This window comes from Chiroxiphia lanceolata, chromosome 15 (genome assembly GCF_009829145.1).
Source record: "Chiroxiphia lanceolata isolate bChiLan1 chromosome 15, bChiLan1.pri, whole genome shotgun sequence".
Taxonomy (NCBI): domain Eukaryota; kingdom Metazoa; phylum Chordata; class Aves; order Passeriformes; family Pipridae; genus Chiroxiphia; species Chiroxiphia lanceolata.
In genome coordinates, this window is record NC_045651.1 from 3,258,224 (window position 1) to 3,286,175 (window position 27,952).

Here is a 27,952-nt window from a genome sequence, read left to right on the forward strand (position 1 = left end):
TCATTATCTTGTCTTTCCTAAAAGTGGATGAAAAACTTGGCTCGATATTAAAAATAGCTATTCTGAACAATAACTTACCAAATTCTGATTGCAGTAACGAGCTTCCTATTCACGTACTTACCAAAAAAATCAGGTTTTGTAACACTAAAGTCTTCTGCAGTTACTTGGGCCATGAACTCAAACTCCTCATCGTGCTCTGGAAGCATAACTGAGCTTTTGAGAGGAGTGCATTGATCTCACACAAACTCTGCTCAAAATTCAGTTTATGAAAGCCACCAAGCACTTCTGCAGATGCTGCTTGTTGCAAGGGCTACCTCCACCTTTAGAGGAACAGCCACAACACTTGGTCACTCCATGTGAAACAGAGTCCATTTCACACAATTCCACACTCAGGTGCTGCTTCTTAACTTGGCATATTTCAAGTTTCAAGATTTCTTTTAATAAGCAAGGCCTCAAACCCCTTTTTAAAAGGCAGAGGAAAGAAGTAACAAGTAGATTTCTTTTGGTCTTCTCCACAGCCTCCCCAAATGGTTGGGCTAAGCCTGCCCTCAATCTGCAGGCTGCCAGGACAAGAGACCTAAAATGTGGGACAAACAGGCCATTTCCAGAGCAGATCCACAGCCAGTAAGATCTGCAGGGGGATCTGTACCTGGTGAACTGGTGAAGCAGAGAAAACTCAAGCTGCAGCTGAACTTACCCATGAACAGGAAAAGCAGAATACCCAAACTCCACCCTGAGGTGAGAACTTGTTAAGAAAAGGTTGCTTTAGTGCACAAATGTTACTAAATCTCCACCAAATCAGTTTAGAGGTGGTCACCAAGGAATTTCATTTGTAGAAAAATTTCCAGGGCTCAACTGAGCGAGACAGGCACAAAAGACACACCCCTGCTCCCTGAGGTGTAGAGTCACATCCAAGAGCAGAGGATGGGTGCCCACCTGCTCCAAAGCCATCCCCTCTCACCACATGGAATTGCCAGGCCAGGCCCAGGCTGCTCCTTGTCCATGGTGCTGCTGCTGGCCAAAGGATGAGCCAGCAGTGACTGGCCCTTCTGCCTCTTCCCAAAATCTCATGCACCCTGTCACTGAGCCCTGTCGAAACAGCCATGGGAGTTCCCAGTTCAACCCCCCTTGGAGGCTGAGCTGGGGACAAGCCAGTGAATGAGATGGATGGACAGACCACACTTGGACTCTGAGGGAAGGTGTTGGAGAAGTCCTCAGCCTACTGTGCCCATTCCTTTCCTCACTATCACACCTTCCAAACACCCCCTTCTCCCCAGGCTCCCCTAAACCTGTGTGACGGACAATTTAGATTCTGAAACAAAGCTGATCAAAAGCAGTGGAAAGTAAAACAATGTCAAATGAATCAACTAAGGACCTGACTAACCAGTCACTCCTGCCAAGTACAATTTCAGCAGCACACCTACCTATTTGCAGTTTTTCTTCACTTTGCAATATCCTAATCAAATCCCAGCTCAGAAAAAGCGTGTTCTGTCCAAATATTTTTGAGCTTCAGTTGAGAACTTCTCACTGAATCTCCCCAAAGTCCACTGCATGAGCTCTCCTTGGCTACCTACCTAACCTTCCCAATGCAGGGGGCAGAAACAGATTTTACACTGCCTTTTAAATACTTACAGTCATTTAAGGATATATAAAGGACTCCCACAGCAAACAGATGACCTTTGCATAAGGAAACAGCAAAATGTTTTGCTGCTGTGGGAAGTCCCAGTCACTCTTTGCACACACAGGGTGCCATGGTCAGAGAAATCAGCAGATCCCACTTGCCACAGGCTTCCAGCCCCAGGGGTTATGTCAGCAACAGCCAACTCCCAGTTTAGAGGAAAAGCTGAGCCATTGTCAAGTGTTTCTGGAGCCTGCTGAGGGTCTGGCAGCTCTTTATTAACACTCTCTGACGAACAAGGTCCAGTTACTTTACCTTCCACATCTGGTTCTGCTTACGAGGCTGAGACTGGATGGGGCTCAGAGCTCTAGGTGTGCCCTGGCTTTGCAGAGCTATACAGCCCAAATCAAACTATTAAGAAAACTACAGTCATAGCAAACACCCCAGTTTTGTGGTTAAAGCCAGTCAGAGAGAAGTTTTCTGGTTTGCAGAAGTCCTGTACGTTTGTAAATCAACTGAGAAGAGCAGAAACGCTGAAAACCTTCTTTCCTCACCATCACATCTTCCAAATGCTCCCTTCTGCTTTAGTCTGAAAGTCAAACTACTTGACTTGTCCCAACCCAGCATTCGAGTTCTGTCCCAGCATCAGCCCAAATACCCAACATGTTGTGTGGTTAAGGCTCTCCAGCTACCTCAGGGCACCCTACAGCCATCATGGCAAGGGCAAAGGGTGGCACAGAATAGATCTCTTGAGTGCCCCTTCCAGCCAAATGGGTGCAGCCAGTTGTCTGTAACATAGTTGGAACGCTAAGATCCTTCAGGCAGAGCACAGCAAGGGCAGGGAGTTCAATGTCAGTGCTCCTAACCCATCTCAAATAAATCCAGATAAGCCTGGACTGCTACACTAAACTTCCTAATAAAACACCCCATGCAGTAGCACACCAATTTCCCAAAGCACAAAATAAGCTTACTAAAATCCTAGAGCTGTATCAGGAATCAAAAGGCAGAGAGTTTCCCCTCACTGAGTCAAACTGGTGCCTCACATAAAATATGGAACACGTGAATACTGTTCCAGCTGCAGCTGGAACCTCCACATGTCCTCAGGTTTGGTATCACCCCACACTGTGGTCCATTCCAACCCAAACCCTAAAATCAGTGCTATTCTACAAACTGGTGGGAGCATTCCTGTATCTTACAGAGGACAAGCAATGCAACGTCTGCAATCTTCCCAACCCCTAACAGCCTAGAAGAGCCGAAGAAGAAAAAATCATCAACATTTTAAAGAGCACTTGGAAAAAACAGGCCATCCTCATTACACAGGCATTCTCTGACTGTCATTTGCAGACTACTCCTCCATCAGTTTGAGATGATCAAAGTGCAATGGCTGAAGAATTTTGTCCAGTGCATGACCTTAATGACTTACCTACAGGACTAGTTGAAACCCGCTGGGAAGGTGGCCTGAAACCAGGAGCCTTGGAGTTGTCAGGATGGACGTTTTCCACGTGTCCTAGCACAGAGTTATTCAGAAAGGTAGACTGAACAGTGAAAGATGGGTCAGCTGCTGCTCGGGTAGAGAGTGGACAGTCTCCCCATGCTTGGTTAGCTGGCACCTGGTTGCTATCAAAAAGACTACTAAAGTGATTGAAGAGCGTTGCTGGCCCAAAGGCAGGAGGCAATGATTTGTTTGCTGGGTTAATGTGCATCTGAGAACCGTTCATAACGTTCATGGCTGATGAAAGCTGCACTGCAGCAGGTGGACCTTGAGAAGGTGTTAAAGGAACTTGATTCGTAACAAAAATAGACTGAGGATCTTGATGGAGGTTTGCATTTGGTACCACTGAATAGAAAGAACCTCTGGACTGCATCCTGTGAGTAACTCGAGGTGCTGGTACAGCTACTTGAGGTAAGTTACTGTTGTCCTGATTATCTGCAACGACTGACCTGGGCGACGCTAAGCTTAAAGGAGCAGTTTCTGAGCTGGATGAGAAAGGCATCGACATGGAAGGGCTGATCTCCGACATGCTGGTTGGCAGTATCTCCTCCTGGGCGTTACTGAGCGGGGCAGGGCTGCTCGAGGGGCGGGTCTCGGTGCCCCCTGAGCTGCTGCTGGCTGACATACTGCAGCTGCTCGCGACCGAAGCCGGTGCGTTTGCGGGCGGCTGCTCCGGGGTCGGCACCTTCTCCTTGGGCGCCGACACAGCCGAGAACGAGTCCGCTTTCAGCGCGGAATGCTGCGCCGGCGGAGCGCTGGATGGCAGGAACGCCGTGGGCACCTGCCCGTTGTTGGGGGAAGCAGAGGGAGCTGAGGGCAGAGTGCTACAGGTGCTCGTCACAGTTGAGATGGCTGTGGCCGCGGCGCTCGTCTTGGGAACGCAGGCGAAGAGCTGCTTCCTGACCGAGGAGGGAGTCCGGTTACTGGTCACGCACAGCGGCTGGGTGGAAGCAGCTACAGACGAGGCGGTAGCGGGACAACTGGACGTAGCTAATCCGGGAGACTCCGTCTGCAAAACGTTTCCGTTCTGGCTACCTACACGACTCGAGCTATTATGCTTTGGAGAGCTGTTTGTGCTGCCAGGGTTAACTGGTCTCACCGGGAATGGTCCCCAAGTGTTCGGTGAAGGTGAAAAGGTTCCTCCAAATTGGGCCATAGGTAAGCGAGGGTGCCGGATCTGTTGCATAGTTTGGGCAGCCAGCAAGGCAAAATGAGGGTGAGAGTAAGCGAGAGGAAGAGACACCGGAAAAGACGAGCGCACGTTCGCAGGGACGTTCTTGTTCAGTTTGTTGGTAGGCTGGAAAGTCGACAGTGTCGATGACTGCGACGTGACGAGGGGCGGCGCTCCGAGAGGAAAGGAGTTCTTGTTGGAAGCAGTCGCAGTGCTGACTCCAGACGAAAAGTTTGCATGGATTGATTTGGCGCTCGAAGCAGGCGTTCTTATATGGGTTTTAGGAATCAAGTCTTCCAGTTCCTTGGCAGGATCTTGAATAAGGGCATTGATGAGTTGCACTGCGTATCGCGTGGACTCTGTACCACCCCTAGATTAAACACAAACAGGTTTATCTTTTGCAAAAGGAAACCCCGCTTTGCACAACGTCCCACAGCCTCAGTTTCAGACTGATCCATAAGTCTACTGTATGTTTACTCCAGTAAGTTATTTCTTGACTTCTCTGTATCTTAAGGATTATCTCTGAAGTCAACTGTCAGCATATCTTGGCAGCAGGAATGTGTGCTCTATTCAGTACCAAGAAGCTAAATAGGTCCTGCCTTAAAAAGCAAACAAGCTTCTCAAGAAATGACACTGTGGACTGACTCGAGACTTTCATTTCAAGATACTGTACCTTATAGTGATCATCCTCTCTCCATTCTTATCTTTTTGCTTATCAACATCGATGTGGGCGCCAGTGACATCTTGAATTGCCGTGATGTTGCACCCACCTCTTCCCATTATTCTAGATACGACAGAAGCTGGGACTGATAATTTCTTTGACCTATATCACAAAGATCAGAAATCTGTGAAATGCATTGTCTGACAGTGGCTGAAGCAATATTCTTAAGTTTCAGGGCAGTAAGTGGTTTTCGGCTGATACTTTCTTCACCCTTTGGAGCCTTCTCAAACTCCCCCACTCAAATTATTCATCCTCAGTACCTGACAAGGACTCTCCAGAAGCATTTATTCCAGCACTACTGTAACACAGATATATGTGCTTCACATTGCTCCAGAAGCACTTCTGGCTTTTATCTTGTGTACCTCTCCAAAGTGAGACAAACCCTTAGCTTATCAACCTAAACTTACATAAACAGTGATGCTTCAAATATAAAAGCCCGTGGCTTAGCTATTATAGCAAGGAGAAGGTGGCTTTCCAATGTTTTCCCAGGGATCAGCTCTGTAATATCGGCTGCATCCACAACCTTGAAGTATTCATCTCTTTCAGACCTCAAGATCTGGAAGCGCTGAGTCACCAACAAACAACGGCAGTGGCAGATGGTGAAGGTGTGCAGGCCTGGGATTTAGGGAGCAGCTGGAAGCCCCTGTGATGGCAGCCAAGACTTGCAGAAACAGGCTGACTGTTAGGCCACAACGCTGTCACTGGAGTCAGTCAGTTTAGAGTTTTCCTGATTCACGTGGTATTGGTGGGTCAGTGCACACACACAGTATTGGGAAGTCTTGGAACACGAGCTCTGCTTGCATCCAGACCCCAGCTGTGTTCTCTGGGCCACCACTGTCCCCAAACTTCATGGTGTGGACCTTTGGCACCCGTACACCGCCTTCAGGCTTGCTAGTGATGTGCCTGGCTCAACGCTGAACAATCAGAGGGGATTCAAAGGGGGTTCAGAAACCACTGATCACAGTGCAAGTGCCTCTGAACATGGGACAGATCCCTACCACCCCCTGGAAAGGCTGCCAGCTCCACGGAGCTATTCCAGTCCTGGAAACTATTCCAGTTCTTGATCCTCAGGAAATTGTTTCTCACTTGACAGGACTTAAAGGAAACACCTTTTATTCTAAATATCTAAATAAATGGAAATGTTCTAAAGCATCACCTCATGTTACCAAAGTGGTTGTCTTTCAACAGGACTTAAAGGAAATACTCTAAACATCTAAATAAATGGAAATGTTCTAAAGCATCACCTCATGTTGCCAAGGTGGTTTTTTTTCCCCCTCTCCTGCCAAGACAGCACACCACAACCTTTCCCATCTGCAGAACTCCAGAGTATGCACCCAGTTCTATCCCACAGCTGCTTCCTGCTTTAGGTTTTCTTCCCCTCCTCCAACCCCAAGGCTCCTCTCTCAAGCCAGACATCCCAGTCACTCCCTATCAAACCAGAGCTTCTATCATCACCTAACTTTCAAGAACACCCACACTGCTCACAGGGCTCCTGACTGTACCTTGGTCTGCTTCCACCTCAGCCCACTGGGAATCCCGGGGAGACATTTCTCCTCCAAGAAAACCCACCCCAGTGTCCAGTCCCCTTCCACCCATCACCCACAGTCCTTTCCCTCCCTCCCTGCCAAGGCTGATGGTGTTGACCTGGAGAAGTGTCCCAAGCAGTACCTTTTTGCTCCAGAACAGCAGCGCCCTCCTCTCTGCAGCTGGAATTGCTCAATCGGTGTTGGCTGCAGAGTGTTGCTGGGGGGAGGGTCTTTCAAAACTCTGCCCACTTGCCTGTCAGGGGCAGAAGGGATGTTTGCATCTGTTACTTTGATAGACATCCTTTCTAGCTGGGGGATCACTCACAGGGAAAGGGAAGGAAAAGGATTCTTGTTGAGACCAGGAGAGGCTTTGGGAGTGGAAGCCGTGCAGCTCCCGGGCACTGCGACCGCGCGTCCGTGGTCACCAACAAAGCTCTTTGGCAGGACACACTTCCATCAGCCAGGGCACAGCAAACACCAGTGCAGAACTGTATGGAATGTTCCTCATGGCACAGGGAAGGAGGACAGGGTGGGTTCTGGATGCCATCTCTAGAACCCTGCCATGGCCAGAAGAGCAGACAACACCCACGTGAGCAGTTGAGCTGAGCTGGTGAGACTCGAGAGCCCCAGGAGAGCTGGAGCAGCCCCAGGTCAGAGGTGGATCAGCTGCTGTCTGGAGGGTTCCTGCCCAAGAGGGGCACAGGCTGCTACCACACACCCAGCAAGGCCATGGCACTGTGGAGACCCCCTGGCGACCACATCAAAAGGCAGAGGCCGAACCAACTCTCCAAGGGTTCAAACATCTAAATTTTCATATTAAGCTGCCTTTTTAAACCTTTATTAAGAACAGCCTGTGGCTTCCCCTGATCTGAAAGCATTAAATTCTCTGTACACTTATGTTCTTTGCACACAGCCTGAAATTCTCCAAAGTGAGCATATCTGGTCACTGCCACTGCAGAACACAAAAGCAGGAGGGCTTCATAAGAGCACCCAAAAGCATCTGACACCTCTATGTTCGTGCTGTATTCCTTTTTGATAAAGAGAACAAAAAGAGGAAAGCCAGATGACCATTCTAGTTAAAAGCAGCAGATATGATAACAGTTACAAGAAAGATTCTGGGGTGTTAATGGCCATACAATAAACCCCAGTACATTTTCAAAGGAAAAGTTTGCTTTACGGAAAACCTTTAAATCTCACTGTACTTCCAACCACTCACTTTTAGGTGAATAAATTTTCCATGGAACAAGTGATCAAGGTCACTGCTCAAAGCACAGTGAATTCTGGCCTTGAAGAGATCATCCATCTCTCCTCTACTCACATCCATCCTGCCCTTAGTTCCTGTGCAATCATCTGCTGTAGGGCTTTTCACTGCCCTCTGCTCCCTCCCCCTTTTATCTTTACTCCACTGAACCCACAGGAGAAGAAAACCCTCGTACCAAATAAAATGTTCATGTCATGCTGACATTTAAGTTAGTGAGGAGTTACTACAAATTAGGCCTGCAATTGGTTTTCACAGCACTGCAAGAGTAAGGGGGGGGTAGATTTTTTGTTAGTTAATTCTGGAATTATATAACCTTGCTGGACATTCTGTATTTGAGAATGGTTTACAAGCTAAAAAGTTCACTGACAGTTTTTAAATACAGAATTAAAGTCTTTACCTTCTAACCACTTCTTTCCAGCCTTCTTCTCTTTTCTGGCCTCTTTTTGGACTGGTCAGATTCAGCTTTACATTTGGAGAGGTCAGAGGCAGGGAAACAGACTTATAATTAGTCGACAAGGAATTCGAATGACCTTCACCATCAAGTCTGGGAACAGAAATGTGCTGATTACAAATCACAGAATAAAATGACAGCATTAACTTTACATTTCTGCAGCTTGAAACTAGTAGCATGAACTGTTTTTGTTCTTATTTTCTACCTGGAATAACTGTTGGGTGACTTTGGGAGGGTTATTTTTTACCTTTTAGTCAAGACAATGCCCTTCCTCTAAAAAGCAGAGTGTTAAAGTGAATTAAATAATACCAGAAGCACTAAGAATAGAATAGTTTATAATAGGTGGTACACAGCCACTTAGGCACCTCCTGATTATGTGTCTATATTGTGTTCTCCCCTCTTGAAAAGCAATGTTTAGACAATAAACCTTTGAAGATGGCAGCATTTTCTCTCTTTACCTTAGTAAGTTTTAGCTTTCTGATAATACACCTACCCAAGGCATTTGAAAGTTCTGTGGAGAACCTGTCCTCAGATAATGAAAACTGAGGCAAAGAGAGCAAGAAAATGCATGTGATAGAAAAAAGTCCACTGGGGAATATCAATACCAGAGTAAACTTCAAAAGCTTTTCCCTGCTTTATCTGAAAATATCTAGTTATTTTTCCAGAAGAGCATTGCTATGAAGTCTGAGTTTCAGTTTCAATTACAGCAGCATTGTCATCAGCATGTCTGTGATTAAGAGAAGAGCAATTCAGGAAGGGCAAAAATTTAGAAATGACTGTGAGACAAAGTCTGCCTAGTGCAAGAGCCAAAGAGCACCTGCAGAAGTCAATAACTATACTAGTCCCATTTTACATAATGTTTGATTCCTCAGTGTATTTTATCTAACAGAAGAACCACCTCTAACAAGAAGTCAGAAGTGTGCATTTAGCTCATCCTGCTGCAGTGAACTGCACAGGACCTTGAGACTCTTGTAGCAGACCTTGGATGAAAGGGCCAAGGCTGAAACAATTCATGTTCATAGGACAGAACAGAGGCAAATTCCAATTTCTAACATTCCTAAGGCAAGCTCAAAACACACCCCCTCAACCACAAAGGGCTGATGAAGCCACTACTTCTGCACCTAACTTTGAGGAGAAAAAAGGAGAAAGAAAAAAGAAAATCCCAACTCTCTTCCCACTCCCAGACAAACTCCTCAGTCAGTCTGACCACAGCTCTCTCTCTTTGCCCTTTTTGATGCCACAGTGTTTGTGTTTTTATTGAAGATGGGTTCTCAGTCAGCCCAGTATCCTGCAGATCATCCCCTGTACCCTTTCCCCTCCCTTAGTGCAGGAAATGGAAATTAAAAACACAGCTATGGAGGATCAGACTTGTTTCTGACTCAGACCAATGAGCTAGTCAGAAAATGGTGGTGTAAAAATTATCAGAACATTCCCTGGGAACTGAGTGATCTTCCAAACTGTTCACATGGCCCTGTATATCTTCTGAGTTCTTATGGCTCTCACCTCTGGCTCGACAAGCTTAAATCAAACTGGCCATCCACCTGGCAGGTGAAATGCTCGGAGTCATCAACTTCTTCCTTCCTTCAAACAAAGAGATTGCAAGTCAAATATGAGTTAATGATGAAACCATAAAACAGTCAACAGGTCACAAAAAACACTTCTGTAAATGGATGATAAGTAAAGTTGGTACTTCCTTAAAGCCCCAGTTTATTCACTTTAAAATATATTCTAATAAAGCTGACACTGAAACACAGATGCTTAAAGAGCACAGAGAGCCATTTTGCTCAAATAGTATTTAAAATCAGGCAGAAATGCCAAAAAATTTTATCTTTACCATTTCAAAGAGGTTGTGTTCAATACACTTGACAGTATTACTTGAGAGCTACACGAATAAAGCAGACTGAGCTCTCCGGGCTTTGGGGATGTACCCTCTGGTGGAGAGCTTAAGCTACTGGCATAGGTGGAAACCTTGTGAAACAACAGGGAATTAAGGAATTACCAGGGCAGTCTCACCTGGTTGGTGTTTTGGAAGCTGAGGTGCTGGTTTTCTCTTCCTGAGAGGGGATGAGCAGTGAGGCATAGCGCCGCTCCGAGGAATTCGTGTCCATCGTGAAGTTCAGCTCTTGGCTCTTCCCTCCACTGCTGCTTTCACTGTTGCAGTCTGTGCTGTCCAAGTTATCTGAATCACTGTTCCCACTTGCACCACCGCCTCTTGGCTCTCCATTTATTTTATTTTTATCTGCTTTTTGCTGTGCTAGAGATATATGCTGATCTGGCAAAATTATCTGCATATTCTGAGGAGTCTCTTTTGTTTTGTTTTTCTTATTTTTTCTATTTGTGCTGGGGGTAGTCACCACATTAGCTCTCTTCTTCCCAAAGGCATTTGTGAAGGTAGTTGATGTTGCAGAAATTCCAATTGTAGTTGTAGTAGTTGCACTTGGAGGCTCTATAGGAACTTCTTGCTCCACTGAAAAAAAAAAACAGTTGATGTACAATCAGAACCCATACAGTATAGAAGTCAGTGCCCTGACTGAACACACACTACAGCTCAAGTTATGCTCCTTGCTGAGCTGTCAGAATACCTGCACTACATTTAGGTGTAAATCCTCCAAGAGTGAAAGACTCTCATGAACAAATGAGGGGGTGTAAAAAAGTGAACAAAGGAGTTTTGCCAGGAACTCAGACTGTGGAGGGAAGAACCAGGGCAGCAGCCATGCAACACTGCCACAGTAAGAGAGACCAGCTTTCAAACTTATTCCCTTGACAGTTAAAAAAAGGCCCCCCCCCCAACTACATTGTTCATAGAAACACTTGTTCTTTACCTTCATCGTCGTTTTCTTCTTCATCGTCATCTTCTTGCAGTTCCAGAGTTTCCTTAGGCTTGTTTTCTTCATCTTCTTCTTGTTTTCTTTTTTGTTCCTCTTTCTTCTTCTTTCTCTTTTCCTTCCTTTTCTCCCTTTTGGCTGCAAGAGCTTGTTTTCTGCTCTCCTCTCTTGACTATGTAGGAGAAAAAGATGAATATTTAAACATTTTCACACAGACTAAATTATTCTTATAATTCAGATCTTCCCTAGAAATCTGGGGGAAGGGAGAAAGGAGAGAGCAGGATGAACTAGAATGTCACATACTGAATCATTACATAGAAACTGGGCAGACCTTATGGAACAACAGGACTAGTTGGTCCAAAAACTTTAAGAAATAACAACAAAATAACAACCAAAACAGAGGTATTACAAAAATACACTTTTGCTGGAAAACCAGAAAAATCTCTCATCCTCTCAGTCCTTTCTCAAACAAATATTTAATAACCTCAGCAACATTTTTGCAGCGATGTTCACATCTTTGATTCAACAGTCAGTACTCAAAAGAGTGTTTTACATAGAACTGCTCTAATTTTAACCACTTTTTTTTAATATATGGAATCAGTCATTTATGTTGCACTGTAGTTATGCACAGCAACTGATGCGTGTTAATACACTAATGTGGAACTTGTCAAAAATTGTAAGAACATCACAAAAGAGAGCCCACTAAAGAGTGTGTAAGTGCTTTACTTCAGGACACTGCACAGTATTCTCAGCGAGGGACAAGGGGATTTTCCCCACTACCTGTTCAATTCTGAACAGAACTGCACTGAACAGAAGTCCACAAAATGCTTATGGATTATGATTTACACACACATAAACACACCATAAGACTGGAGACCTCCCTTACTCCCACATACTCTGCTCTGAGATGATCCCAGAGAGCTTCTGCCTAAAACTATTATTAAGTCCAAGCTTTCTTAAAAAGGATGATGGAGTGGCTGAAGCAGAAGTCAGTTATAATTTGCCACCCTCAGCATGTGCTTCACTTATATATTAGAGGAAGGAACACACAGTCACAGCACAAGAAGCAGCAAAGGAAACACAGCCCATGGGTTCACACACAGTTCAAACCACTCTGCTACACGACAGCAATGCTTTACTCACTTTTTCCAGGTCTAGCTCCTTCAGCAATATAGTTGCATTCTTATTGGCTTCTGCAGCCTGCTGGTCTTTAGCTTTCACAATCGTCTCCACACACTGGTGACACTTTTTCAACAGGTCCTGGAATACAAACTTGTCTTACTAGACCCATAAGAAACTACAAATTGAGGAGTGAGGCTTACTCTAAAACAAAAGATTGGCTCCCCTGCAGTCATAAACATACAAACTATTTCACAGATCAGGTCTGTAAATGCTGATTTATTTTTTAAGTTCTGTATTAAGAAGGAAACATGCAAACAGTTCAGTTTTTGAACACTTAAGAACTTCCCATGTATATTTTTGCTGAAAATTCAGGGCAGGGTCTGGTCCCCAGTTCCAGCTCACCTTGTCTGTGATGGTCGCTATGTAGCGCATGCACTCGATGTCTGAAGGAAACTGGTTCACTTCTTTCACCAGGAACTGAACTACTTTCACGTGCCCCTAGAACAGCAAAGAAAATTCTAATCTCTTGTATACAATTGCCAACACTCACCATCAAAATACAGGTTTGGTATCTCTTAGTCCAATGCAAAAGACTCGTAATAAGCAAGAACATGTCTGGTGAGCTGCTGTTTGGGGAGAAGGGCAGTTGCTGCTTGCTTGGTGCTGACAGCACAGCTACTGTTGTGCTTCAAGGTGGCAAAGACAAGCTCTTGCACAAGTTATTTCTTATTTTAAAATACAAGGACCAAATCAGGCCCAAGGAAAGAAGCAGATTTTTAGTAACAGCCAGGACAACACTCTTCAGACACCATCTGTCACCCAATCCACTCTTTTGCCACTCACACCGTGGAACTAACTTAGACTGCTCAGTCACAAGGTAACTCTGATCAGAGAACTGAGCCACCTGTATGTTATCCTGGTAAACACATTCCTTTGCTACTGGGATACACTGTGCAACCACACAAAGGACCCAACTGCTGCTTCTGAAGTTATGTGAAAGAAGACAGCAGTGGCATGCTCAGCACGGCTGTTTGCCAAAAAAGCTGCACACTTATTTGCTGTTTTGTTAAAGGTAAAGTAGCTACAGTGAATAAATTCCTCTGATATAGCATCCTTGCATCCAACACCACAACTGGTGAAACCATCACAAAGCAACGTTCTTCCTGCCAAGAAGAAAAGGCAGAGGGTGACAAATGAGCTGACTACACAAAGTGTCCCATCACAACAGATTAGGAACAGAAGAGGAGAAGCACAAAGGAATTGGCACAGCTTATTCCAGACTGGTGCTGTGTTCATCTCAAAAGCAGGACTGAAACAAGCAGTACAGTCCAGACAGGTAGAGGGAACTATGGAAACCTCAAACTGGCAAAAGTCTCAAACGGTGGAAGTTTTTGGACAGTGTACAACTGCAAATAATAAAGTGAATATGGTTTCTGGAACAGTTTTTTCACCTCTCAAAAACTGGATCTGTGTGAAGTACAGCAACTATGATTATGTCAAGGCAGGTATTTTTACCAAAGTATTCCTTTTGCTGAGTTATATTTGATCCTTCCCAAACCAAGCGTTCAGATTCAAGCCCAAGCGAGAAGCACTGTTTTGAAAACATAAATGTTGGTCTCCTACCTTGCGAAATGCTGACATAAGAGGGGTAATTTTCCTGTTATCTGCAGCATCCACGTCTGCTCCTGCTTGGACAAGCAGCTGGACCACATCGTAGTGCCCCCCATTCGCTGCCAGCCACAGCGGGGTGTTTCCTTTCTTGTTGCGAACGTCGATGTGCGCTCCTCTGAAAACACACAGGTGGAACAGAGGCAAACAGGGGATAAGTGAAGGTGGAAGACAGATCACAAAAGACCAGAGTACAACTGGATATAGAACTTTAATAACTGAAATACAGTGGTTAAATATGAGAAATTCTGTCCCTGAAATTCGCTGTTTCATTTCTGACACAGTGATGTGGGGATCACTTAAATTTCCATGACAGAGACAAACATGCACTCCCTGTCACCTATTGCACCACAGGTATGCAACCAGCAACCTTTAAATTATCATCAGTGTGGTGACTACCCACGGGACAAAGCAGCCCCTTGAGATTTTAGCAGCACACAGGGTTCTGCTTGAAAAGCTCAAGAGCTGCTTCCAGGCTTTGCCCCCCAAGTGACAGTGAGGATGAGCAGAAGAGATGTGCCACTAATCATAAAGCCAGAGATGGTTTGGGTTGGAAGGGACCCTAAAGATCATCTTGTTCCAACCTCCTTGTCATAGGCAGGGATGTCACCCATGAGATCAGGTTGCTTGGAGCCCTGTCCAACCCTTGAACACTTAATTAGAAGACATGATTTACCGATTAATGAGGAGCTCACAGAACTTGTAGTGACCCTTGTCTGCTGCAATGGTTAAAGCTGTGTCTCTTGAGGAAGGCACAGGTGGGGCATTCACATCTGCTCCTTTATCAAGGAGAACCCTTCCAACCTCTGCATAGCCTCCTGAAGCTGCTTCCATCAGAGGTGTGAGACCAGTCTGTGCAAAGAGAACAAGTTATTCTGTGAAATCTGTACAATATACTTTGGATAAGACATAAATGATTCCTACAAAGGGAAATAAGATTTTTTTATTTAGCTGCCTATATTTAGTTTAAGAGCCTAACTTCAAGCAGTCTCTGTCTCAAAAATACCCAAAAAACCCAACAAAAAAACCCCCCAACAACAAAACAGAACACCCACACACAAACCAACCAAACAAAACCAACCCAAAAACCAGACACTCTTGGGCTTCGATCTATACAAACCCAAGCAAACTGCTGACTAAGAACCACCAGATATCTGTCTCAACAGCAAAACCAAAGTTTATAACAGGATCTCTACAACAGAGGTTAGAACAGATTCAAATGAAGACACAAGTGTTTCTACAAAAATACTGAGAAACTGGCTGTTATATCTTTTCTCTAGCCTCCCTTAGCACTGAGACTGATCTGGGCCCAACTTAGTTGCCAGGCCAGACTGTTAAATAAACTTACACCAGCTGCTAACATGCCCAACTGACCATTTGAGAGCTGGCTTTTATCCATATCCCCTTTTCTCCAGCCACAGTCATTCCAGAAGCAGGCGGGGTAGACAGACACAGCAATTATTTCAGCAGCCTTAGGAGTTACCAAAAATTCCTTTGTGCTGGGGAAATCAGTCTGGCTGTCTACACAAGCTTTAAGCTTGCTTTATGGCAGGAGACACAAAGCTGTCCCAGAGCACCAAAGGATGGGACCTGTGGAGCATTTCAGAGGCACAGAAGGTCACAGTACTGAAGCCATGGGTTCTACAGCAACGTAAAATCTTTACAAAAAGTCTGACTGCACTACTTCTGTTGTAGACAAGAAGTCTGCTCTACATGAGAATCACAAGCAACACTATTCTCTTCCTGCCTAGACTTCACTTGTATGTAAAAATATCTGTTCTGTTAATGAGTATCACGTCAAGTTTAGACAAGAGTGAATCTAAGTTTCATTATGAGCTCAGAAGGACCAGTCAGCTTTTCCCTAATGCAAAAAAATTCATCACTGATGCCTTTTTTTTTTTCTTTCTTTAAAGAAACCACGCATTTCAGAACGTTTAAATGCTCTGATGTAATAACTCCTCTGAGCCGGAGAGGCTCAAAGTCACAGGAACTTTGAAGAAACTTGATGGCTCAGAGGCAATAAATCACAAGGAAAGGTGAGTGCCCCCCTTACCTTTGCCCTGTGCTCAACATTGGCCTTCCTGTCCAGGAGCAGACTGACCACCTCTGCCCGGCCCTGGAAGCAGGCCAGGGTGAGGGCTGTGTTCCGGTTGGTCTCGATTTGGGCATTAATATCTGAACCCATATCGAGCAGCAGCTTCACGGCAGGGACGTGGCCATTCATAGCAGCCAACATCAGAGGAGAAATTCCCAGCTTACTCCCAGTCCTAAGGAAAAGAAACACAACCAGTGCCCTGAGCTGGAGGAAAACTCCAAGAGCTTTCCAAATGTATCCAAGAGCAACAAAATGTCAGAAAATAACATATAACCTATATAAACACTGATCTAAAATAGCAGTATTTTTAATTGGTTAGGAGAAATCACAAGAGGAACTATATGCAACAGGCGACTGCAATTTATAAACAAGGAAAATACATTTCAGCTTTCAGATGCTCTGATGGTTGAAGCATACATAAGCCTTAAGCTACATTTACTAAAAATCAAGGCTGCATCTGATTCATTCAGAGAAACACATGTTTCTAGCACAGCTGCAGTTTTAACTTTCTCTAGTTAAGAGTTCTCTCACGCTATCTAGTGATAGAACATATGTGAGCTTTCTTAAAATGAATGGAGAAGAGGCTCAAGAGATATAGCTGTGTAAATTTGTTCTTTTTCATGAAAAAGGTATTTTCAAACAAACACATAAAGGTGTCCTGAGCACTTTGGTTGGTTCCTCTACCTGGTTCTATTGGAAATCACTCGACTTCCAGATCCCAGAATAGTGGAAAAGGGAAAGAGAAAGAACAGGTTTGCAAACTATGTGACCTTAAAATTTAGGTATAAGTCAGATGAAGTTTGTGGTAGCTAAAGGCAATTTAAAAGCACTAAGATAACATGAGCATAGAGAATAACATCAGGGTAGAAAGGCTGCAGGGAGGTCTGAGAGCATCTGAGATCCAACCTGTGCCTCAGTATGGAGCCAACATGGAGTGTCTGTGCCATGCTGCAGCTCAGCTGGTGACATGGTACCTTACCTGGAATTAATTTCTGCCCCAGCATTGAGAAGAATCTTGATGATATTAACATAGCCCCCGGATGCAGCAAGGCTTAATGGCGTGTAATCTGACACATTCCTGTGTTCTTTATTTGCTCCCCGGGCCAACAGCAAATCGACAACCTGAAAAAACAGCACGTGTGTTAACAGACATATCGTGGGAGTGAAAGGATGCTATCACAACTTCAAACCTTCCAGTGTTCTACCAGCTTCCCTTGTCAATAGACAAGACCCCACAGGAATATCTCTACCCTCTTCTACTTGACTTTCCCCTATCTCTGTGCAGCCTCCCCAGCCCATGAGCACAGCAGCTGAGCACTTGTCTGCCAGAAAGACTGTTCCACCTACACAAGAATGCAAGGCTTTACAGTGAAGCTCTTCCTCTGAATCTTCCAAGTTTGCAAACAAGGGATCTATCCCACTCCCATAATGTCTCACACTGTTTGAGCACCTCTTTCAGAAACTCACACAACTTGAATTCAAACGACACTTGAGCCAAGTTTGACCATCTGTATTACACGGGATTTACAAAAAAACACATGGTAAAAATCAGAGTGACTGATGTTAGTGGGACCAGCATGAGGAAGGACACCTCTATCTGCTTAAGAGAAACAAAACTGGGGGAAATGAAAACATTTTGGGTGATATACTGCACTTTAGTGCACCTCATTTTATTACTAACATAGGCCAGGTGATTTCCAAATATGCCAGAAATAAGGCTGCCTCAGAAGTTGCTAAGCCAGAAATGTAAGAGGTAGATAATGGCATAAGGAAAAAAAATAAAGAGGAAGAACAAAAGACTTGAGTTGTTCAATACATAATGCTCTCACAGGCCACACTGATCTCATCTTTTATTTGTGAGAAGTACGTTTACTGTTAAAAATCTGCAATTCGAAGGTAAAGTGGAAGCTTTCCAACTTTGGCCAACTATTTGAATCTTTAAATTAATCTAGCACAGAACCTTTGGCCATCTCCATGCCATCTTCTAAGCAAGTATGCACCTGACTGAAGTAGGAAGGATTTAACAAATCTTATTTGGACAATAACAACACACACAAAAAAATGTGACATCCTTAAAAGCCTGGTGCAATGTGCCCTGCATTGCATCTGCACTCATCAGCTCCAAAGATATATCTGCCCACACAAAACTCCAGTTCCTGTCCCTGTGTGCCTGCACCAGCTGTTTCAGTTTTGAGAGCAGGAAGATGCATAAGGGAAGTGTTCAGTGAATAAAGTTATTCAATAAACATCTCTGCTGCCCTCACAGGAGTCCTTACCTTGTGAGGACACACTGACTGAAGACAAGTGATCACAAGTGACCACAATCATTAGCTAACAAAACTGGGACAGGGCAAAGGAGGGAAGAAAAAAAGCCTTAAATTTCTTCTTCCTTTCTTGGAAGAAGAAAAGGCCTTAAATTAGTTACACATAACACAGGTGAAAAACCTTCCAGGAAAAAAGAAGGATTTATCATCAACAGAAGAACCCCAATTCTGTACAAATAAAACCTATCCACAAGTAACAACTCAAGCCCTTTGAGGACAGGTGTCTGTACCTCCTGGCGTCCACCAGAGCATGCCAAGGAAAGCGGAGTATCCTTTGTGCGCTCGGACTGTGCTTCAATATCCCCACCTTTGTCCAGAAGAATTTCCACGACACCAACATGTCCAGCAGTTGCAGCCAGAATCAAAGGCGTAAAACCTAGTGATGTGACATGGTGTTAGAAGCAGCCTTGAGTATCTCAAAAGTGTTATTAAGGAGCAGAAATGCACAGAAGGGTTAATTCGTAATGAATTCTATTGTTCAGGTATGTCTTCCTCAGACTGGGGGTTTCCTGGCATAGGCCACAACCTCAAAGCCTTTCCCAAACCTCTTTGGCCCCTGTCACAGGCTCTGATTCCAAGGCTCTGATTCCAGCCAAAGGTTCTGCAAAAAAAAATCTAGACAGTGCTTGCAATGACCAGTTTGGATTAAGTTCCAACCAATTCCCCTCTCTGGAGAAGCCACAGTTTTCTGCTTAACTGCTATTCAATGAAGTTCCAAGCAGTGACCACATCTGCCCTGTGTGTGTTGCTGGTTGCCAGTGGTCAGTGTGAGCTCCAAGGTGTGTGCTGTGATGGTTTTGCTCTCTCAGCTTTAAAAGATTTGAGATTTTGTTGAACTCTGTTACCGAGAACAACGATACCCTTCAGTTGTTACCTGACAACTGTTACCCTTCAGCTCTGTCAGCCAAGGTTGGATGGTTACCCCACCAGCCTTGGCTTGCCAAGGTTTTTTTGCAGAGAGTGAATCATAAGGCCCAAAGTGCCTCACGTTTCACAAACGTGCTTAAGATCCCACTCAGGTGAATATCCTTCCAAAAAGGCAGGCAGAAGTGCACGCAGTGTCACTGGCTTTGTGTGGCACGTGAAGTGCATGAACACATTTTTTTGCAAGTTCTGGTAACGTTCTGAAGCAACGAATCCCAAATACCATTTTGAAGTTGGCTGTTTCACGCTGCAGTTCGTGCTCAAATTGTGCTACTGTTCTAACTCACCTTTCTTGTCTCTGTGTTCAATGTTGGCACCACGAGCGATCAGCACGGACACGAGTTCCTCGTGCCCTCCCGCACACGCCAGGGTCAGAGCAGTGTCGTGATTACTCTCAGTCTGCACGGGGAGGGGGGGGGGGAAGAAACAGAAATTCAGTAATTAAAAATAAAGAGAATTTTAGTAATTCTACAGCAGTACTTAAATTTTTTTTTTCCCCTTTCAGGAAGCAAATCCACTCCAACCCAGGTGCCATTACTCACATGTGCATCGATGTCCACTGAGGGGTACATGGGGAGCACGGACTGGGAGGGCACATTGCTCGGTGCCTGCGGGCAGGGCTCGGGCGTCGGGGACTCTGTAGTGTGCGAGGAGCTGGTGGAGCCACTGGGCACTCTGCTGTTCACAGCTGAAAAGTAACACCAGGTTGTTAATCCACCCTTAGGAATGTCGTATCTTTATACGAAAAATACTAAGTCCCGTAAAACTGCAGTGGTGTGATATCAAAACAGTAACGGGGGGGGGAACAAATTAAGTGTTCCTACAAACAAAAAGCAGCTTTCCAGCAGTTAAACGGTGTGAGCATCATCTCCAAACTGTGGTAAGTTAGGAAATAATTTTATGAATTAGTCTGTATGCATTACAAGTGTGAATTATGAAGGTGATTAGTTACCCTTTTCGAATTGTAACCTTCAATGTTAAAGAGTTCAATCATATGCTCAGTCTAAGCAGGCAGATGATTTATCACTAACACACAACCTCATGTTCAGAAATACAGACTTATTCTGGACTTTTAAAATTTTTCATGTAAAGGTTAGTGCACACAGCCTCCAGAGAAGTTTTTCAGAGCAAGATGACTGACAGCAATTCCCACTATTAATCACGTCTCAGAGTTAAACCAACCCAGGAAGGCAGAAGGGAAGCAGACAGGAGGGGGCAGTCAACAAAAACAAGAAAGCTGAAAACTGTGCTCCCTAAAATTTATTCTGATTGATGCACAGCCTGTAAAAGATGTCATCCTGAAGATCCAGTGCAGCTCAGCGACACAGGGACTGCAACTTTATCTTATTTTTAAAAAATAATAGTTTTAAAAAAATAGATAATTGAGAACTGGATTTTTTCCACCTAGTTTTAAATGAACAAGCAGAGGAATCTCCCTGCACTTATCCACTGTGGGGTCAGGACCTCTGCCAGCCTCTGTAGCCAGATGAGAATCCAAGAAGAGCCTGGATCTCTGAAGGCTCAGCTGGGACTACCTGCCAGGAAAGTCTAACACACCTACACACTCATTCCATGCACTCTTTAGTCACAGTAATTCCTGCTGATAGAGCAGCTGGATTTGACAAGTATTGTCACTGCTGGATTGCCAAATGTCTCTATTGTGTGGCCTCATCAGACAGAGCACCCGGTGAGCTTTAGTTATTCCAAAACACACAGTATTTTGCAGTACTTCTGGAAGAAGCAGCTGAAGGAAAACACTAACAACTACAGGTCAGAAATAAGCTGCAGCGTTTTGCTTTTGTCCAAGTGTTTCAAGCATTAAATGAAGATGAAGGATTAACTCAAACCTGTGTATGACTTAAGAGGAAAATTTTGCCAACCTTTCCCAGCTCAACCTTACTCATTCCACTGACAAATTACACACCAGCAATTACTCACAGGAAAATAGTGTAGGTGGAAAAGTCCTAGAAAATCCCCAACACAACCACTAATACTCTAATTCAGCCTGTGCATGACAAAAGAAACACAAACCAGAGCACAGTTAGATGGGTCCCTTCCACTGGAAACTTGGGGAGGGTTGTCACTGAAATTTGGGAAGATGGCAGTTTCCAGCTGTATTTTTTAAGTAAAGCATCCTCCTCCACGCATCAGCAAAACCAGCATTAATATTTGGTCACCACATTTGAGCAACAAAGTACTGGATCTGAAGTCTCTTTACAACTTTCACGAGCAAACCAGGTTTGTAGCAAAAGTTTCAAGTACAAAAGCTCCCACTTCATCTGCTCGCTATGGATCACCACTTATAGCAGCAAATGGGTATTAATTAATGTAATACAATTGTCTTCCTGCTCCATGCACTGAAGTGCATGGTAATAGCTGGATTTCTAAAGATTATTCCTTCCAAAATACAAGACACCAAATCACCCTGTTAAGGACTTTTGTGAAATCAAGCTGGTCCTTCCTCAGGGACTGGCTCAGTGTTTTCAGATTCTTGTAACTACAGATACATGTAAAACCACGTGCATGTGCTGTGCATGCAGAGCAGGGTGTGCACTGGAGCCAGCCTAAGGGTCCTTAATGTAAAATATTCAGTGTTGCTGTCACAGGTTCCACAAATTCTCTATATTTCACAACCATGACTGAAAATGTCCACGTATTTCTTGCATACTTCAGATTTTCATCATGTGCTTAAAACCTGTGAGTGTGTGTTAAGCACTTCACGTGCACAGTAACAACAATGTCAAACAGGAGAGAGAACACCAAAGGCAGTAGAAATGCACAGAAACCCTGCACTCATAACCCAATTAAAATAAAATCTAACAACAAATATTCCTAACAATGCCCACCATTCAATTATCCCCTCTATAACTGTCAAGTTTACAGAATTGCAGGATCTTTCAAACTGTCAATTTTTATTCCCTCAGCGTGATTAGCAAGATGGGCCCGTGGAGCAAAACACACCTGAGAACTTCTGCCTCCAGTTTCATGGGGCTGATTTAGCTCAGCCCAAGTTACACAGCAAAATACAGATTTTTAACTTAAAGATGACCTTGCAGCAATGGTTCCAATGTGGCATTAACGTGGAATGGCTGTGGAACCACAGCTCAGCAGTGAAGGCAGCACTGGCACTGCCTGTGACTCCAAGGAAAGGCTGTCTGGAGGGGATGAACCCACCATGGCTCCAAGGAAAGGCTCTCTGGAGGGGATGAACCCACCATGGCTCCAAGGAAAGGTTGGTAGGAGGGGACAGACCCAACTGAGGTGGATGAGCACCTGCAGCATCTCTATGCCAAATTAAAATCTGTGGCTTTCACCCTCTGAGGAGAAAAGGGGAGAACTTTCCAACACGTAGATTGCTTCCTACTGAAGAGGTGTTTTGTCTTCACACCAGGAAGGGCACAATGATATCCAGGCTTTGGTTAAAAATTTCAAAAAAATTCATTTTTAAAATGTGATCTTCACATATTGCTAGTTTTGTGACATAGGTTTTAGATGTTCCCATAGACTTCAATACTTAAAAGACTTGTTTAAAAAAAAGAGATATCCTACACACCACAAAATCCAGGTTTCCTCACATGCTATGAAGGGCTTGCAATGTTCCCAAGGGTCTGTCTTTGTATCAGTGTGAAGCTGAACACCGGCCTCCAAAGACATGGGTGACTATTTCTCAAAGTTATGATAAAATATCAAAGGAAACATGAGCAAAACAACAGAAAGCAAGAAGTTGGTATTTTATACAACATAACTCCGGATGCGTTTCCAGAACCTGGGGCAAAGCTCTGGATGAGATTTCAGCTGGATGTTGGTAACTGTGGCTCCTTTCTTGAGTCACCATCTCTCACTCCAGATTATCCCAGTAACCAGTTTTACTCCAAACACCAATCCTGAACACAGTAACTCAGATGGCACCTTCCAAATCCTTACCTTAAAATACCATAATTCTGTATCACTGACTACAACCAGAATTTCAAAACTGAATAAGTTTCTCAGAAGACACCTGAAATTTCAGTTTAGAAACATGAGCTCGCAGGAGCAAAGTGGGACAGAAGCCTAAAAATACCGAGTAAAACAAAGAGAAATAAAAATATTCCAACTAAAGACAAAGCCCAGCAACAGAGAAAAGAAAGTTCCTCATCTTTGATACTCTAAACCAGAAAAAAAGCCTCAATTCAGATACTGCCAACTAAGAAATCTACTACGGTAAATGAAGAACTTGAACTGAAATGAAGCTGCAACAAGAGACTACAAGAAACCAAATACTGAGTAATGAAAATGGTAGATGTGTTCCAAACTAATTTACTGCTTTCCCACTCTACACTGCACCATGTCTCTGTCTCTTTAGTAAACCTGATTTTGACTTGTAGTAAGTCACATCTTCAGCACAGGATTAGGTGCAAGATTTTAGCATCAGCACATCTAAAAATTCCATTACAACCAAAACATTATGGAGTGGAAAGAGATGCTTTGTTTTTAGGTTTTAGCTGACTTTCCAAAAGGTACTTGGGTACCTCTGTGTAGCTTTTTGAAAGATGGGACACAGGTACATATCTGCCCACGACTCATTACCAGGCAGGTGCCACTTTGCACTTTGACATCCACAACCTCAGCAACTCAGAGCCAGCAGACTGTGCCAGCAGACACAGAGAAATGATAAGATAAACACTCCACTTATGTATGTTTTCACTCTTAAGTTGGTCAGCAAAATACAGATTTGTGGCTTTACAGAAATGCAAGTTCTCCCTTAAACTGGTCCCAACAGAGGCTTGGAAAAATTTGCCTCTTGCTATGCAAGATCACAGAATGGCTTGGGTTGGAAGGGACCTTGAAGATCGTCTTGTTCCACCCCCTGCCATGGGCAGGGACACCTTCCACTAGCCCAGGTTGCCCCAAGCCCCATCCAACCTGGCCTTGGACACTTCCAGGGATGGGGCAGCCACAGCTTCTCTGGGCAACCTGTGCCAGGGCCTCACCACCCTCACAGGGAAAGATTTCTCCCTAATATCCCACCTAACCCTGCCCTCTGGCAGTGTGGAGCCATTTCCCCCCTGTCCTGTCATTCCAGGCCCTTGTCCAAAGTCTCTCTCCAGCTCTCTTGGAGCCCCTTTAGGCACTGGAAAGGGCTCTAAGGTCTCCCCAAATCCTTCTCTTCTCCAGGCTGAACACCCCCAGCCATCCCACCCTTTCTCCAGCCTTGGAGCATCTCCTCTGGATATCACCACTGGTATGAGCAACAGGAAAAGCTATTCCAGGGCAGAGGGAAAAGGCATTTCTGTTCCTCTGAAGCAGCCCCCATCCAAACTGGAATACTCAGCAGGAACAGACATGTTCATACCTCTTTGAAACCCAGAGTCACTCACCACCATCACGGCAGCTCCAGCAGTGGGATTAAGGGGACAAAACCTTCCTAAAATCCAAGTTTCCCAGGCACAAGCCCCTGAACCATTTTACCTGGATCTGTAGCACGCAAATAAAAATCAGTTCTTGTAACAGTTTCTACTGTTCAGAATTTCTTTAAAAAAATTAAGGACTAATTGGCAAGTTTGTGGAAAAAAGTGCACTTTAAATATGGATCAAAGAGTTCAGAGTATGAGTAGGGAAGTTTACAGTTTGTTTTTACATGGACACAATCTTACTCTATCTCAGATTTATAATTTCCCTGGGGATCACTTTTACACAGTCTGGATTTAAAAACTGAGAAAATTATCTCTCTCCCAACAATTTTTTTTTTGGGGAGGAGAGAAGTAAAAGAAACTTAGGAATTTCAAGAAGAAAATATATTTCAATGAAGCAACATCAACACACTTTTGCAGAAGCCTCTGTAAGTTGCCAGCTAAAGTTTCCTTGAGTTGCATTTCTGTAAATGTACTTTCTAATAGTTGCAGAAGAGGGTGCTATTTGTAGTTACTTTGGAAATCAGGAAATCTCACTTCTTGGCATAAAAAAGTCTTTAATTACTGAGCAAAAACAGTAACCAGTTTCGGAAAATGAACCAATATCTATCCAAGGGGTTTTTAATGATTTTTAAGATGGTTTTTCTGGTTGTTTGCAATCTTTTTTTGCACAGCAGAGTTCTCACACTGCAGCACTTTTCATTGTGGGGGCATTGGATGTAACACCAGTTGCTGACCTCGAGGGGGTACAGACTCCAGAGCCTCGTGCTACACACGTTCAACTCTCTGCAACTACCCCGAAGATCAAGACCTCGCTGATCATGCTTTGCATTAACCATTCAAATTTTCCTCCTCACACACTCCAGTACTAAAATTTTGAGTAATAAAAATTGAGAATGTTTTAATGTTGGCCGAGTATTCTGAAGAGCACCACGGAGCAGATGCCAGAACAGGGGGAACTAACACCAATGCTCTACAAAACAAGAGGCTTTACTGGAGTTACACCAGTGAGCAGATGGGAGTGGTACAAGCACCCCACACTCCTCCACTGACTGTGGGTTCCACGGGAGGTTGCAAAGTCACAGGTGGTCTCAACTTGCATGAGCTTGATGCAATTACCATTCCCAAGGCTCCCAGGAATGGCTGGCCACAGATCTCACCAACACTTCTACAGCCTCGACATAAACTTCAGAGGACAGGGCACCAACCACGAAACGGGGAGGGCAGGGGAGACAGACAGGAAAATAATGGGCAGGGGCACAGGCACAAGGCACAAAGAAAAGTTGAAAAACACTGAATTAAAAAAGAAAAAAAGCAAAACTACAGACCAAACAACACTGGCTATATCCTACATACCTCCAGCAGCAAACCTCAATCCTAGTCAAATCCACGAAATGAAGTGACCCAAAGTGATCCCTCTTTTTGCACGAGGGGACTCAAACACCCCGATGTGTGGGAGCTCCCATTCCTCTTCAACACTGTATCAACACTTGGAAGGATGTTGGGGGTTTTTGCTTTTCCTCCAGCTAACAGGACACGTTTTTGCCATGTGGAACATCTAACCAGCAGATATTCCCATACAACCAGGCTTTAGGGGGGACTCTGCAAACATAACCCGTCACAGAACGGAGCAGTCGTGTGTGGATTCCAGGCTGTGTTTAAGCTCCAGCAGCAAGGAGAGGGGCACATTTGTCCTTACAAGTGACAGCAATTTGTTTTTTTTTTTCTAGAGATGGCTATCACATGGAAGAAAGTCACTGAGGTATAAGCCTGCACAGAAAATTCTACAGCAGATACAAATCTGCCATGCTTTCTGGTTTCCTAATGGGCACTACTAATGACGAGGCTTTAAAGAAGCACAGAAAAAGATGAGGCCAAAGGGGCTAAAACAGGTGTCCAGTACAGGAAGTTTTGCACTTTGGAGAAAAAAAAAAAAGGTATTTAAAAGTCTCATGTTAGAATTGGAAGTCACTGTTAGGATTAATAGCACTAATCAGGAACTTCATTCTCAAGCAAGTATTCCCAAACTGGAAAACCCCAAGACGTATTTGGAGGGAAGGAGAGAGAGGGAAACTGAGCACACAAATTAATGCAAAAATAGGTATATTTCTTAACCCACCTGCTATTAGGTCATCAAGAGTGTCGGTAAGCGTCTGTGCTGGAGTGGCAACCATTAATCCGTCTGGTTCTTGAACTAAGAGCCCCTGCCCAGCAATTTGCTGCTGCTGTCCTACATTCTGCTGATTCCCTAATGCTTTCTGAAGTTCAAGAGACTCTGTCCCATTATAACCTAAGTTACCAGAAAAATTACATTGCGGTGCTGGCAAAGGCTGGATGGGGACAAACTCTATTTGTTCAGCAGGTGGTGGAGACTGGTGTTGCTCGTCATCTTTAGACAAGATTGTGTCAACCTGAGGTAACCCTGAAAAGTTATCCTCTGGCAGACCCTTATCGGCTTCCACTTCTGGGAAGACCCCTGTAAGTGAGCACTGCTGCTGCAGGGCAGGTGGTGTGTCTGTCTGACCTTTGGTCTCCAAATATTCTTTGGTAAACTGCTGTTGGGTTTTCATCTGCAACTGCCTTTCCACCTTCTGCAGCTCCTTCAATATTTTCTTCTTCTTCTGTACTTGTTCTTCTCTGTTCTTTTTAAGTTCTTCAATCTTATCTTTATTTAAAGGTTCACCTTGAATTAATTCCAATGATTTAAGTTGTGCTTTTTCAATAGCACTAATTCTCTGTCCAAGTTCATTCAGCTTGCCTTCAGTCTCTTCTACTATGCATTCCAAAGGCTGGTAGGGGTGAAAAGGTGGCAGTAGGTCCTTATCTGCTACCTGCAGGGAACTTGACTTCTGCTTGGATGCACCTAAGCACATGAAAAATGTTTGAAAAAATGCCATGCTGAAGATACCCCAAACCTCCCCTCTCACCCACCAAAAAAAAAAAAAAAATTAAAAAAAAATTTTTTTAAAAAAATCTTTACAACTAACACTGCACATCTGGCAAAGCACAGAAAGGCAAACCCTACACTCCATGTTAGGACAAGAGAGGACAAAGAATATAGCTGGAATTTTCAATATTGATCCTCATAGCCCTTTGAACAGCTATTTTTATCTTAAGGAATAAGGAGCCTCTACAGTTTCTGACATACATGACAATGCACTTGGGAAGGGAAATCAGCAGGAAGAGCAAGGCAATTTACATAATTTACTGAGTTCCCAAAGTTCTTCTGTGTGTGCAGAGCAATTAAACTGAGAGTATTTTCCAGAGGCTGACTTCCAACAGCAAGTTTACAAATCCATAGTTGAGAGCAGACTAACCTGACAATAAGATCAGTACTTGCAACTGGGATTTCTCCAAACACCTT

General features: G+C 44.1%; 1 protein-coding gene across 11 annotated transcripts in view; it reads right to left on the bottom strand.

Annotated features, from left to right (window-relative positions):
* The window catches only part of LOC116794177 (ankyrin repeat and KH domain-containing protein 1-like), a 100,397-nt gene that overhangs the window by 9,132 nt on the left and 63,313 nt on the right, over positions 1–27,952 (bottom strand). For 10 of the 11 annotated variants that reach the window (XM_032702609.1, XM_032702618.1, XM_032702617.1 and 7 more), the window contains exons 15-31: positions 26,708–27,451; positions 19,741–19,886; positions 19,486–19,597; positions 18,505–18,650; positions 16,930–17,072; positions 15,909–16,122; positions 14,532–14,707; positions 13,811–13,973; positions 12,590–12,685; positions 12,209–12,325; positions 11,063–11,237; positions 10,254–10,707; positions 9,744–9,821; positions 8,187–8,333; positions 6,671–6,781; positions 4,955–5,104; positions 3,042–4,651 (exon numbers count right to left, since the gene is read on the bottom strand). In XM_032702609.1, the coding sequence (XP_032558500.1) occupies positions 3,042–4,651; positions 4,955–5,104; positions 6,671–6,781; positions 8,187–8,333; positions 9,744–9,821; positions 10,254–10,707; positions 11,063–11,237; positions 12,209–12,325; positions 12,590–12,685; positions 13,811–13,973; positions 14,532–14,707; positions 15,909–16,122; positions 16,930–17,072; positions 18,505–18,650; positions 19,486–19,597; positions 19,741–19,886; positions 26,708–27,451 (4,782 nt within the window). Of the gene's footprint in view, positions 1–3,041; positions 4,652–4,954; positions 5,105–6,670; positions 6,782–6,846; positions 7,086–8,186; positions 8,334–9,743; positions 9,822–10,253; positions 10,708–11,062; positions 11,238–12,208; positions 12,326–12,589; positions 12,686–13,810; positions 13,974–14,531; positions 14,708–15,908; positions 16,123–16,929; positions 17,073–18,504; positions 18,651–19,485; positions 19,598–19,740; positions 19,887–26,707; positions 27,452–27,952 lie in introns of those variants that run through there. The other variant, XM_032702620.1, reaches the window with a different exon arrangement.